This window comes from Myotis lucifugus, unplaced genomic scaffold (assembly GCF_000147115.1).
Source record: "Myotis lucifugus unplaced genomic scaffold, Myoluc2.0 scaffold_2, whole genome shotgun sequence".
NCBI lineage: Eukaryota > Metazoa > Chordata > Mammalia > Chiroptera > Vespertilionidae > Myotis > Myotis lucifugus.
Window position 1 is genome coordinate 17,888,877 of NW_005871050.1, and position 15,332 is coordinate 17,904,208.

Consider the following 15,332-nt stretch of genomic DNA (forward strand, 5'->3'; position numbering starts at 1 on the left):
TTGGTAGAGAAGTAAGTTCCCTCTCAGTGATACTCATGGACACTGGGGAATTCTGTTCACTCAGTCTTGTCAGAGAGTTCACCATATGGTGAACCAGCCCTGAGGCATTAGGACCACGGCAGACATGGACAGCCTGTCCTGACCTTCTGAGCTCAACCTCATAAAGAACAACTCTCTCACTTTTTGATCGAACACTCCACAGCTCCAGTCATACCTAGAGCCTGGGAAGAGTGACAGAGGTGTTTGACCTGGGGGCAATTTTATGTTCATATGACTCTTAGGCCAGAAGCAGAAGGGAGAATATGTTTCATGGTGAGTAATGAGGTGGATAAAGGAAAAGGACTGTAACTGACAAGCAGGTGAGAACTGCCTGTTCCTTCTCCTCTCCTTAGATAAAACAGGCACTATTTGTCAGAGGTAAGTTGATGTTCACAGTCCAACCTGTTACGGAATTAGGCAATCAGCTTCACTCATACATTCCCTAGAGTGGGGCGGGAAGTTAATTGTCAGTCACTAACCAAAGAATGTAGCAAAGATTGTAAATAGCCACCAAATATACCAGGTATGCCTCTACATATCCTAGTCTCCCTTAAAGTTAAATTAGAGCAAAGTGATTCGTTCCTGCCACTGAAATGTGTGCAGAAGTGATGTGTGTCACTTCTAAGATGAGGCAATCAAGGCATGTGGCTTTGAGCTGTCATTTTCTCTGCCATGGTGCCCTTGAATGTCATGTGTTTCAGAGAGTGTTGGTACAAGAGAGAAGGAGTCCAACTAACCTTCATCAAAGTTTATGTGAGCAACAAGTAAACCTCTGTTGTTTATCTGTCACTGCATTCATTTGTTACTGCCTATCCTGACTAACATAGGAGCCAAAGCAGTGGTCCATCCATAATGCTACAGACTTTAGTACAAGAAATTAACCTGGTCACACTCACACACTCCATGAGGATGATCTGATTTCACATTTCCCAAGATTTTTTTCAATAAAACGTTGCCTCTGAAGGAGGATGGTTCATCCTAATACAATAATTTCAGGTGTAAAAGCCACTTCTCCCAAGACACATATCTTCAAAATACCATAAAGCATCTACAATTAATTCCATAGCTCATAAAATCTCTTCCTAGGCACCTATCACCTCCTGCTACTTCCCATTTCACTAATATCACTAACTAACAAAAACGCTGGCTTATAGCCTCTATAAAAGAACGTCCTCATAAATTCAGGTTCCAATAAAAATAAGAGAAAAATGAAAAAGGAGACACAACTAAGTTTCTATCAAGACCATCTCAATTTCTTCAGGGCCCTGGCTCAATCCACTTTTAAAGTTTAGAATAGGAAGCCCTGGCCAGGTAGCTCAGTTGGTTAGAGCATCATCCTGATACGCCAAAGTTGCAGGTTCAATCTCTGGTCAGGGCACATACAAGAATCAATCAATGAGGGCTGGTGTTCCAGAGCGGAGCGCGGATCAATGGCCATGGGGACAGACCAGGTGGTGGGACTCAGCCTCATTGTGGTTAGCCTCATCATCTTCACCTACTACGCCACCTGGGTGATTCTTTTAGTCCCCAGCACTAACTTAGGGCAAGTGCCCAGTAAACAACTATTAAATAAATGAAGGAAGGAAACAAACCAAGGCACACAAATGGCCATCATCTTAAAGAAAAGCAAATGCTGTCCCAGTGGTTTGAGTAGGGTTAGCCCCTAGGATGGGGGAGGTGGATGTTTGGGCTTGGGGGTGCTGGGCAAGGCAGGGAATGCTCACCAGAGCTCTGCCCTGGATGCCAGCCATTCATCGACAGCCAGCATGTCATCCACAAGTATTTCCTGCCCCAGCCTATGCTGTTGCCATCCCCAGTAGCTGCTGGCCTCCTGCTGCTCCTGTTTGTGGGACTGTTCATCATCTATGTGATACTGAAGAACCAGAAAGTGATCAAAAAGGCTCAGTGAGGGCCCAGCGGGGATGCAGCTGCCTCCCCTCCGGTGCATACCGAGGGCGGGGGCACACAGGACCTGTGCAGGCACAGCCCCTCAAGCATGGCTGCCCTGCAGACACCCCTGGGGATGGAGCTGTTCAGGACTCACCCCTGACTGACCAGAACCCCCACTTCTCTCCTACTCACTCTTCCAGAGCCAGGGGAAGTACCTGGAAATCCTCTCTCCCCATTCTGGCTCAGGGCCTGAAAGATACTGGTCCTCCCTATTTCACTTTCAGACACCCTGTCACTTTTTCCTCTGTGTTCTACCCTCTTGCCTCAGTTTCCTTCCTGTCACATGCTCATGTTGGAGTTGGCAGGTTTTGAGGCATCATGTGGCCTCTCCCCCCATATGTCCTTTTCCTCCATGAAGGCAGCTTTCCTGTGTCTGACATAGCCAGGGACTCCACAGGACTTCTTGACCTGGAAAGCTTAGGGGGGAGGACCAACAGGCCTTGGGGCCACTGGGCACACTGGGCCCCCAGACCTTCTCATAGAGTCCCAGCCCCTTAGCCCTAGCACTGGCCTACTGGGGAGAACTGAACAATAAACATTGATGGTGTGTTAAAAAAAAATCAACCAATGAATGCATCAATAATTGGAACAACAAATCTCTTTATCTCTATATTTCTCTTACCCTTTCTCTTTCTCTAAAATCAATTAATTTTTTTTAAGTTTAGAATAAGAAGAAGAGGAAGTTACCTTATTCACTATCTCTAAAATGTATGGATCTCTCTCAGTGAGCCAACAAAACCAGCACAAGATAAGATGCACAACGCTTTAAAGCCTGAACAATTTTGGCTTGGCACTCTTCACAAAGCGGGGAAGATCTCTTGGCTATTTCTCACTGTCATCAGCAGAAAACCCCAGCTTTCAGAGCATCTGCGATAACTGAGATGACAGGGACCCCCACATATGACTGCTTATTGCAAATGACAAAAATATATCTTTAAAAACATTTTTTCAAAAGCAGGTCACTTTATTAGTGTGCATTTGAGAAATTATACACACACACACACACACACACACACACACACACATATTTTTCTTGGGCTAGGACTTGATGAAAGTTTGGACGTATTTATCCCCTCATGAAAAGGCCTGCCTGATGGTTAGGGGCTATATTAAAGGCATGGCCTAGGCCTTGTATACAAGCTTGCTCCTTATTTTGTAGCTGGAATCTGGTTCTGTTGGGAGGAGATGCTCAAAGAAGCCCTTACTCTCTCACCCAGAAGGCCTCTTCTGAACATTGCCCAACGCTCCTGTTATACAACATGCAAAATAAATAATCAACCTTAAAAGTCAGGCAGCCAAAGCTCTACTCAAATAATAAGCCCTTTTACAAGCTGCTTATCACCTGCCAAAATCAGCTCCAGAGGAACACCAGGAACTTTAAATTCTATTGTTCTCATTAACTACTTGGGGGAGACAGACACGTTTCAATGGTTTTATTGGTTTTCTAAGAGAAGAAAGACATAAAGTTTTTCATTGTCCACACCCTGCCCTTGATCTCAATAATTTAAATATAGCTCCAGTCCCACCATGTCTAAGATGTCTCTATTAAAAGTGTAAGTTTGAAAAGGGTCCTGGCCTTTTCTTGGAAAACATGCCACTCTCTACTTTGCCTCGACCTGATTGCTGGGGTGAGGAAAGTAAGAACATAAATGTTAATCTTTTCAGAAAATTGACTGGGAGGGAGAGAAGGGGCAAAAACAGAGGCATCCCAAATGCAATCTTCTGTCTGGAAGGGCTCTCTGAATTAACTCAAAAGGAGAAAGGTGTTTTGCTCAAGGAAAACTATACCAAAAAATGTTTGGTGCACTCAGGTAGGCCTGACAATACACTATAGTTGGCCCAGAATACAGGATGGGGCCCCTTGTTAAGGAAATCTAATGGAAAAAATCTGTTATTGAACTAATTTCTGATGAACCACAAAAGGGATTTTGATATCTATTTGATACTATTTTCCCAGAACCCTCAACCCACAGAAGCAAAGCTCAGAATGTACTTTCTCTATAAAAACTTAACTACCCTCCCTTACTACCTCTATATATACTGACTTGTTCACTCTTGTTTCCTTCACTCCCTTATGGGTTTTCTTAGAACAGGAACTAAGTCTTATTCATCTCTGCATCCTTATTGTCTTATCACAGTCCCTGGCACATATAGGTGTTCATTAAATCTTTTAACTAAGAATAAAATTAATACTTACTAGAGTTAACATTTGGATGTTCAGTAACTCTGTATTTAACTTCCTATATTTTTTCACATGTTCCAGATGAGGAAGCTGAGGCACTGAGAGATTAATAAGCTAGTAAATGGCACAGCAATGATACAAACTAGGCCAGTGATGGCGAACCTTTTGAGCTCGGCGTGTCAGCATTTTGAAAAACCCTAACTTAACTCTGGTGCCGTGTCACATATAGAATTTTTTTGATATTTGCAACCATAATAAAACAAAGATTTCTATTTTTGATATTTATTTTATATATTTAAATGCCATTTAACAAAGAAAAATCAACCAAAAAAATGAGTTCACGTGTCACCTCTGACACGCGTGTCATAGGTTCGCCATCACTGATCTAGGCAATCAGGCTCTAGAACCTTCATTCTTAAGCACTACAAGGAGTGGTACATAGGAATAAATAAGTGAGCTGATAAAAGGGTTATATGTATATGAAACTATTAAACACAAACTTAAATTGACTTGAATTAGATACCCGGTTTATTTACATAAAAATGTATTAAGCACCTAGTATTCTGTGCCAAGACCAGTGCTACTAGAAATAATTAGTGGCAAGATAAAGGTATGGTCTTGGTCCTCAAGGAGAAGAGAGATAAATAGCAAAAGCTTATTGAGTGCTTACTATGTGCTAGGCACTGTTCTAAGTACTTCATATGTGTTAACTTCTTTAATCTTTATAAAACTCCTATAAGGGCACTACTACTACTACTACTACTACTACTACTACTACTACTACTAAATCAAGATGAGACAGATGAGAAACTGAGCCCCAAGTAGATTAAGCAACTTGCAAGAACCACAATTTCAACTCAAGCAGCCTAGGTCCAGAGCCCAGGCTCTTATTCACTGCCTTATCCCAGCCTCAGGGCTGGGTCTTTATCCCCCTCTCTTCTCTTAACTATTCTCACTTTCTACTGCCTCTTCCATTTGCAACCATACACACTCTAATATAATTAGTATGTGCTAGAAGAGAGAAAGAGGAAAAGTGCTATGAAATGCAGAGAAGGACATGATTCATTTTGCCCAAGAGGAGGCTCAAGGAATGTTCTGCAAAACAGGTGACACTTGAACTGGGTCTTGAAGACAGAAATAGGAAAAAAATTCAAATAAAAACAGTACATGGAAACCAGCCAAACTCGTATGTGTTTTCAAAGCCATCACTACTAAAGCACAGAGCTAAGAGGCAAGCCCAGCTCTACACTATTTTCTGCTCTTGAGGCCACTTCTCACCAAGGAACAGGAAAATAATTAGCGCAACTGTGGCCTGAATTTTTATGTCAGTTTTCCCACTTGGTTCAAACACTATCTGGGGTTTAGTCATCCTTTCAGTATCTGTAAGAATTTCTTTTCCTCACCCTGCTGTACAATAAATGTTTTTGGAAAGGGACCATGGGCTCTTTAGTGTAACTGAGGCCAAATCCTCCAAGGTTGGCAAAGAAGGCTGGAATCACCATATGGGGAAGGGGGACAGCTAGATCTCATGGCCCCAATTTTTTCCACACATGGAGATACTCTCCTTTTGCTAACTTCAGAGGTTCTAAGTCCAGTTTTATTAAAGGCTGTCTGTGTGTTTCCTTAGAGTTTGTTCCACTTAAACCTGCTGGCAACTTCCCCTCCCTCAACATACAGCATGAGAGTTACTGGCTATTATGCCAAGAAACACATGTGAATAAGGACAAGTGGACTCCAGCAACCAGTGTGTACTTTGGGAGCAAACTTGTGATCACTCCTCCATTCTAAATACCTTCTCTTGACCCCACACACCATTTCAGTTACTGTCTCATTGCTCTTGTTGACAGTAAAACTTCAAAAGACTTGTCTATATTCCCATCTACAATTTTTCACCTACTTTTCTTTCTTATACCCACTCCAATGAATCTTCTGTCCACTGAAGCAGCTTTTATCCAGGCCACTTGTAATTTCTATGTTGCTAAAGTCTATCGAGAATTCTTGCTTGCCAACCAGAATACCGTTCATTCTCTTCTGGGTTCCCTTCTACCTTCCTGGCCACATCTTGTCTGTTTACTTTGCTCATTCTTCATTGTGCTCCTAACATCTCAATGTGGGAGTGCTTCAGGGCTGGGTCCTTATCCCCTCTCTTCTCTAACTACTCTCACTATCTTAGTGATGTCATCCATCTCTTGGCTTTAAATACTACCTAGATGCCTCTGACTCAAAAAATGTATTTCCAGCCCCAACCACTCCTATGAATGCCAGTCTCATCCCACAGCTTACTCACCATCTCTATTTAAATATCTAATTGGCATCTCAAATTCAACATATCCAAAATTGATCTACTGATATACTCTCAATGCTGTTCTCACCATTGCAGTTAGTGGCAACTCCATCCTTCCAGCTGCTCAAAAAGAAAACCTTGACATCATCTTGGACAGAATTGCTATGTTACACAACTCCAGAGGGCACCAGCCACATTTTATTCAGTGCTATTGGTGTTATGCAACATGGTGACCTTGTTCTCCTTTATTCTCTTTTTCTCACATCCTGTTCTTTTAGAAAATGCAATTGATTCTACCTTGAAAATATATTTAAAAATCCAACAACTTCTCCCAAATTCCACTGTTACAAGTTGGACCCAGACCTATCTCCTTATAGTTTATTATCCATAAAACAACCAGAGTGATTCTTTTAAAATATGTCAGATCACATCACTCCTCTACTCAAATGTCCCCAATTCCCCAATGCTTCCCATCTCTTTTAGAGTAATAGTCAAAGTTTGTGCAATGGCCTATACACCCTGCATATTTTCCCCTTTGGCATTTATCCCTATTTAATCTATTTTATTTGAATCATATACCAGCATTTATTCTAATACTGCTGGCAGTATGGGAGAGCAGCAGGTCATCCACAAAAATCTGCTCTGTAGCTCCCCATAAACCAGCTGCTTATATGGGGTAGGACAGGGTTACATGAGAAAGTAGGGATTACAGACATGGGGAAGTAGGAGGCTGGGGTGGGACTCACTGTTTGGGCAACAAGGTTGTTAATCTTTCCATGATAATAGGCAGTTCTTGAATGAGAATGGTTCCAAGGTTGACTCCCAGGTCCTGGGGGTGTAAACCCCCAGCCAGGTCCCCTATTTAATCTATTTATCTCTCTTATTGTCTGTTGCCCACACGTGAAATAAGCTCCATAGAGTCAGGGACTTGGTCGATTTTCTCCGCAAATGAAGCCTCAGCATCCACAATAACTGATACAAAGGATACACTCAATATATATTTGTAGATGGAATAAATGAAATACATTGTGAAGAGGGAAATTTTTACACATGGGCCAGAATCATACCAACACATAATATAACAAGTGAAATGGCATGTGAGTCAGCTACTCTGAGACCAAGTTAAGTGCCAGGAAATGTTCAGTTTCTACTTTCTACTGTTTGTTTCTCCATTGCTTTCATATTTTACCTGATGAAGTCTCCTTTTGCCTCCAAAAGAAAAAGAAATTGACTTACATATAGTAAGGAGCGCCCCCTAGTGGAAGAACTCCTTCAAAGCAATAGAAAAGAAAATCAGAAGAGGTTTAAATTACAAAGATCCAGAAGGAAGTGACTCCAACATTTCACAAGGAAAAGTCCTCAAGGGAAGCTCACGATTGGATTCAAAGTCCATGGGGGGAACTTATCAATGTATTTTACTGTTGATCCTGTTTTGCATCTGATGATGAGAAAAATAATTCATTTAAAGTTGAACAGTGTAAGTACCTTCCCTCAAATAACTTAAAATTTGGTAGAGACATGGAAATGCCAAAAAAAGCTGGGGTAGCAATACTTATATCTGACAAAATAGACCTCATAACAAGAGATAAGGAAGGCCACTTTACAATACTAAAGGGATCGATACAACAAGAGGATATAACTCTGGTAAACATTTATGCACCCAATGCAGGAACACCAAAATACATTTTAAAAAAAACTTCTGGAAGAAATCAAGGGAGAGATTGACAGTAATAAAATCATAGTAGGGGACTTTAATACACCACTGAAATCACTGGAGAAATCATCTAGACAAAAAATTAGGAAAGAAACAGCAATCCTAAATGACTCACTAGATCAGATGGACTTACTCAACATCTTCAGAACATTTTACCCCAAAGCTACAGAATATACATTCTTCTTAAGTGCACATGGGACATTTTCAAAGATAGACCAGTAATTGGGGCACAGGCAAAGTCTCTCCAAATTTAAAAAGATGGAAATCATATCAAGCATCTTCTCAGACCATAATGGCATAATATTAGATATCAACTACAATAAAAACAATAAAAAATTCAAACAATTGGAGGCTCAATAGCATGCTACTAAACAATGACTGGGCTACCAAAGGGATCAAAGAAGAAATTAAAAACATCCTGGAAATGAATGACAATGAAAACACAACAATCCAAAGCCTATGGGAAACAGTGAAAGCAGTCCTGAGAGGGAAGTTCATAGTTCTACAGGCCTACCTCAAAAAACAAGAAAAAATTGGTAATAAATTATCTAACTCTACAATTTAAAGAATTAGAAAGAGAGCAATAAGAAAAGCCCAGAGTGAGCAGAAGGAAGGAGATAATAAAGATCAGAGCAGAAATAAATGACATAGAGACCAAAAAAAAAATACAAAAAATCAATGAAACTAAGAGCTGGGTCTTTGAAAGGATAAACAAGACTGATGAACCTCTAGCCAGGCTCACCAAGAAGCAAAGAGAGAGGACCCAAATAAACAAAGTCAGAAATGAAAGAGGCAAAATAACAACAGATCCCACAGACATACAAAGGATTGTAAAAAAAATACTATGAAAAACTCTATTCCAAGAAACTTAACAATCTAGAGGAAATGGATATATTCCTAGAAAAATATGACCTCCCAAAACTCAACCAAGAAGAATCAAAAAATCTCAACAGGCCCATAACTAAGGAGGAAATGGAAGCAGTCATCAAAAAACTTATAACAAACAAAAGCCCAGGGACAGACAGCTTCACAGGAGAGTTTCACCAAACATTCAAAGAAGAAATAAAACCTATACTTCTCAGACTATTCCAAAAAATTCAAGAGGAAGGCACACTTCCAAGCTCTTTCTATGAAGCCAGCATTACCCTAATCCCAAAACTAGATAAAGACACTACAAAGAAAGAGAACTACAGGCCAACATCCCTGAAGAACATAGATGCTAAAATCCTCAACAAATTTCTAGCAAATTGGATCCAGCATTACATTAGAAAGATCATACACCATAACCAAGTGGGATTTATTCCAGGGATGCAAGGCTGGTACAATATCTGCAAATCAATAAATGTGATACATCACATAAACAAATTGAGAGACAAAAATCACATAATCATATCAATTGATGCAGAAAAGGCATTTGGCAAAATCCAACACCCTTTCCTGATAAAAACACTCAGCAAAGTGGGAATTGAGGGTTCATACCTCAACATAATAAAAACCTTATATGACAAACCTACAGCCAACATCATACTCAATGGGCAAAAACTAAAACCATTTCCCCTAAGAACAGGAACAAGACAGGGATGCCCAATGTCACCACTCCTGTTCGACATTGTACTGGAAGTGCTAGCCATAGTGATCAGACAAGAAGAAGAAATAAAAGGCATCCAAATTGGAAAAGAAGAAGTAAAATAGTCATCATTTGCAGATGACATGATATTGTACATAGAAAACCCCAAAGACTCCATCAAAAAACTACTAGAATTAATAAATGAATTCGGCAATGTAGCAGGATACAAAATTAACACCCAGAAATCTATGGCTTTTTTATACACCAATAATGAACTCACAGGAATAGAAGCTAAAAAAAATCCCATTTACCATTGCAAAAAAAATTAAGATACCTAGGAATAAATTTAATTAAGGAAGTAAAATACCTTTACTCAGAAAATTACAGGACGCTGAAAAGAGATAGAGGAAGACATAAAAAAATGGAAGAATATACCGTGTTCATGGATCAGTAGAATCAACATTATTAAAATGTCCATACTACCCAAGGCAATCTATAGATTCAATGCAATCCCCATTAAAATACCAATGGCATACTTCAAAGACCTAGAACAAACTCTTCAAAAAATTCATCTGGAACAAAAAAAAGACCCTGAATAGCTGCAGCAATCTTGAGAAAAAAGAACAAAGTTGGAGGGATCACAATCCCAGATATGAAGCTATATTACAGAGCCACTGTTCTCAAAACTGCCTGGTACTGGCACAAGAACAGACATATAGATCAATGGGACAGAACAGAGAACCCAGAAATAGACCCAAACCATTATGCTCAGTTAATATTTGACAAAGGAGGCAAGAGCATACAATGGAGTCAAGACAGTCTCTTCGATAAGTGGTGTTGGGAAAATTGGTCAGATACATACAAGAAAATGAAACTAGACCACCAACTTACACCATACACAAAAATAAACTCAAAATGAATAAATGACTGAAACGTAAGACAGGAAACCATAAAAATCTTAGAAGAAGCCATAGGCAGCAAAATAGCAGACATTTGTCATAGCAATATCTTTACCAACACAACACCTAAGGCAATGGAAACTAAGGAGTAAATAAATTAATGGGACTACATCAAAATAAAAAGCTTCTGTACAGCAAAAGAAACCATCAACAAAACAACAAGAAAGCCCACTGCATGGGAGAACATATTTGCCAATGTTACCTCCGATAAGGTTTTAATCTCCAAAATTTATAGGGAACTCATACAACTTAACAAAAGGAAGATAAACAATCCAATCCAAAAATGGGCAAAGGACCTAAATAGACACTTTTCGAAAAAGGACATACAGAAGGCCGAGAGACATATGAAAACATGCTCAAAGTCACTAATTATCTGAGAGATGCAAATCAAAACAACAATGAGGTACCATCTCACACCTGTCAGAATGGCTATCATCAACAAATCAACAAACAACAAGTGCTGGAGAGGATGTGGAGAAAAAGGAATCCTCTTGCACTGCTGGTGGGAATGCAGACTGGTGCAGCCACTGTGGAAAACAGTATGGCATTTCCTCAAAAAGTTAAAAATGGAACTCCCATTTGACCTAGTAATCCCACTTCTAGGATTATATTCCAAGAAAACAGAAACATATGAAGTTTTGAAGCTTGTTGTCAATACAACAAAATAGCATACATATCAAATCGCATATATATCAACATATCTGTAACTCCATCTATTGAAAAAATCTGCATTATTAACCAGTATACCTAGTATACTAAATGATTCTGAATCTACATCTAATGAAAATACTTATAGGCATGCAGGGTCTATTCTAAATTGCATCTGAAGGTAATCCCTGGAGAACCTATTTTTCAAATGATGTTGCTCTGCCCTCCATTCTCTCCTATGTAATGTCCTTTTCATGAAGATGTCAAAATGCATCTGAATCCACCCACCCCTCTCCATCTCCACTGTCATCCCAGTCTGAGCCACCACCATCTCTCCCCTGGTCTAATGCAACAGCCTCCTGACTGCTCTGCCCACTTCTACTCTAGCCCCTCTATAAGCCACACTGCACACAGCAGTCAGATCACCCAGGAATATTTGGGGGGGAGGTAAATAATTCATTTCTTTTTCAACTTTTTATTTTAAAATAATTACAGACTTACCAAAAGAAGTTGCAAAAATAGTACAAATAAATCTCCATATACCTTTCACGAGATTTTCCAAACACAGATCTTACATAACCACAGCACAGTAGTATTAATAAAAATTAATATTCATGCAATACTATAATCAATAGACTATATTCGATTTTCTCCAATTGCCCCACCAATGTCCTTTTTCTGGTCCAGGTTCACACATGTCACCTTTGACTCCTTTAATCTGGAAGAGTTCCTCAATCTTTTTTTTTTTTTTTTGTCTTTCATTACCATGACACTTTTGAAAAACAATGACATGCTTATTTCTTTTTTTAATTTATTGATTTTGAGAGAGAAAAAAACATTGAGTTGTTTTCCACTTATTTATGCTTTTATTGGTTGATTCTTGTATGTGCCCTGAACCTGCAAACTTGGGATATCAGGACGATGCTCTAACCAACTGAACTCCCCAGCCAGGGCTAACAATGACCTGTTTCAATTTGGGGTTTGTCTGATGGTTCACTATGACTCAGTTTAGGTTATATGTTTTGGCATGAATACTACAGATGTCATGTCGTGTCCTCAGTGTATCCTATCAAGAGGCACATTATCTCAGTTTGTTTCATTACTAGTGATTTTAACTTTGATCACTTGATTAAGGTGGTGTCTACCTGATTTCTCCCAAGTTATAACTTTGCCCTTTGTAATAAATAAGCATTTTGTGGCTAGATACTTGGAGATTATATAAATATACTTTTGTCTGTTCACACTTTTGTCTGTTCAATTTAGTATCTGTTAATGATTCTTGCCTGAAACAGTTTACTATGGTGCTTTCCAAATGGTAAGTTTCTTTTTCCATTATTCTTTCTACATTTATGAATTAGAATTATAATGTAAACAAGTAATTTCCTTTCTCCCTTATTCATTTATTTTTCAGTTATTTCTTTATATTAGTATGGACTCATGAATTCTTATTTTATTCTATGAGTTATGATCCATTGCTATAATTAATTATTTTGTTGCTTAAATTATCACAGATTTTGCCATTGGGAATTCCTTCAAATTGTATCCTGCATCCTTTTGACATGTCCTCACTATTCTAGGAGTACTTTCTTACTTTCTGGAAGAAAACATTCCAAGCTCATCTTATACTTTCCTTGCCCCAGCCATGGAATCAGCTATTTCTCCAAGAGTCCTGGTTCCTTTTATTTGGGGAATAGCATTTCAAAAACTAAGATCTGAGTACTAGGTGTCATTGCTTCTAGGCTTCTCAGCAGACAGAGGTAGGAAATATATGTATACGCAAACAACTATATCTATAACTATATAACTATATCTATAACTTTCTCTGTGGGAATGTATGGGGTTGTGGTATACCTCTGATTACCATCAGTCTTCTGTCTTCCCTTATGTGTAACTCCTGACAGAGTGAAATCTGGCATTCATTATTCACAATATATTTACTTATTTGCTCAACAGTAGAATATACATAAAGTAGATTCAGAATTGCTAATTTATACCCCTGTAGAAAACAAACCTACTAAGAATATAGTACTTGTATACAATTTTATTTTGTCTTTAGCCTTAGAACAATGGTTCTCAAAGGGTAGTCCCTGGACCAGCAGCATCAGCATCACCTGGGAACTTGTTAAAAATGAAAATTCTTAAGCTCCACCTTAGACCTATTCAATCAGAAATTCTGGACGTGGGGTCCAGCAACCAGGTGACTCTGATGCATGCTAAAGTTTGAGAACCACCACCTTGGAGTATATAGTCAAAATATTCTTTTCCAAAGTTACTTAGTACATTAGTCTGCTCAGATTGACATAACTAAATACCAGATGGATGGCTTGAAAAATAGAAATGTATTTCTCACAATTCTGGAAACTAGAAGTTCAAGACCAAGGTGTCAATGGGTTTGGTTTCTCCTGAGGCCTCTCTTCTTGTCTTGCAGATGGCCACCTTCTCACTGTGCTCTCACATAACCCTTCCTTTTCTTATATGAACACTGGTCATCCTGGATTAGGACCCAATGCTTTGACCTCATTTAACTTTAGTTATATCCTTAAAGTCCCTATTGCAAAATATAGCCACATCAGGGGTTAGGACTTCAACATATGAATTGGGAGGATACAATTTAGTCCATAACACTTAGACTAGTGGGGGTTTTCACCCACCCCTTCATTGTGGCTATTATTCATTTGTAATACAGTTAAGTGTCTTTTTTTTTTTTAGTTAAGTATCTTTGTTTCTGTTGTATTCCATTTTGGGTCCTCCTTTCATCCATATTAATTTTTAAAACTTTAGTATGTGAAATATTAACATAATTCTAAAAGAACTAGATACAAAAAGTGAACTCAGAAAAATGTCACTTTCCCATTCCTTCTATCCCATTCCCATTCTCTTATTCTTTCTACCCTGTTCCTATCCACCCCTGTAAATTACTTAATCTCATTAGTTTTGGGTTTATCTTTCCACACAGGGAGTATTGGCTACTGTAACAAATCACCACAAACTTAGTGTATTAAAACACCACAGATGTATATTACAATTCTGAAAGTCAGAACTTCACAATGGGTCTCACAGGCTGAAGTCAAGATGCCAACAGGCCTGCATCCTTGGGGCTTTGGGGGTAGATATGTTACCTTATCATTTTCAGCCTCTAAGGGCCGTCTACATTCCTTGGCTTATGGCCCCTTCTTTTATCTTCTAGGCAGTGGCATAGCATCTTCAAATCTCTCTCTGCTTCCACCATCACACTTGCTTCCTCTGACTCTAGCTCTTCTGTCTTCCTCTTACAAGGATCCAGAAGGATAATATCCTGTCATGATCCTTAATGCCATTTTCAAAGTCCCTTTTGTCATATAAGGTAACATATTTCACAGGTCCTGGGGATTAGCACATGGACATTTTTTGGGGGGAGGGGGCATTATTCTGTCTACCACACAGAGATTTTTTTTAAGTTTTTAGAAACACAAAATGAGAGATTATGTCATTCTTCTTCTTAAACTCATTAAATGGTTTACCTGTACTCTTAGAATGAGCACAGCCTCTTTGCCTCCTTCCATTTTTGAACATGCCAAATCCTTTGTGGCTTCAAGGCCTTTCCTCTGCCCGGAATATTCTTTCCCCAGTTCCTCTCATGGTTGACTCATTCTTCCAGTCTCATCTCAAAGTCACCTGTTTAAAGAAGTTATTCTGATTACCACCAGATAAGTAGCAGCCTGTCTCAATTACTCTAATTTATTTTCTTTATCATTGATCAGTCTGTAATATATTTTTATGTATCACTTCACTTGTTTATTAACCCTTTTTTCTCACTAGAATGTAATCTCCATGATGGCGGAGACTGTATATATTCTGCTGTATCCCTAATATCTAGCATAGAACCAGAATATTCTAGGCCAGGGGTCCTCAAACTACGGCCCGCGGGCCACATGCAAATACAAATATTGTATTTGTTCCCGTTTTGTTTTTTTACTTCAAAATAAGATATGTGCAGTGTGCATAGGAAT

General features: G+C 39.0%; 1 protein-coding gene across 1 annotated transcript; it reads left to right on the forward strand.

The window, feature by feature from the left end:
- The first annotated feature begins 1,445 nt into the window (after positions 1-1,445).
- Positions 1,446-1,948, forward strand: LOC102426330 (dolichol phosphate-mannose biosynthesis regulatory protein-like). Its single transcript, XM_006082187.3, has 2 exons — positions 1,446-1,562; positions 1,787-1,948. Exons 1-2 carry the CDS (start codon positions 1,470-1,472, stop codon positions 1,946-1,948), a joined length of 255 nt encoding a protein of 84 aa, XP_006082249.1. The 5' UTR covers positions 1,446-1,469.
- Positions 1,949-15,332: the final 13,384 nt, after the last annotated feature.

Coding starts and splice junctions, on each gene's coding strand:
- LOC102426330 (XM_006082187.3), top strand. CDS start 1,470: ATGGCCATGGGGACAGACCAGGTGGTGGGACTCAGCCTCATTGTGGTT. Junction 1,563..1,786: donor CCACCTGGGTGATTCTTTTA/GTCCCCAGCACT, acceptor CCTGGATGCCAG/CCATTCATCGACAGCCAGCA.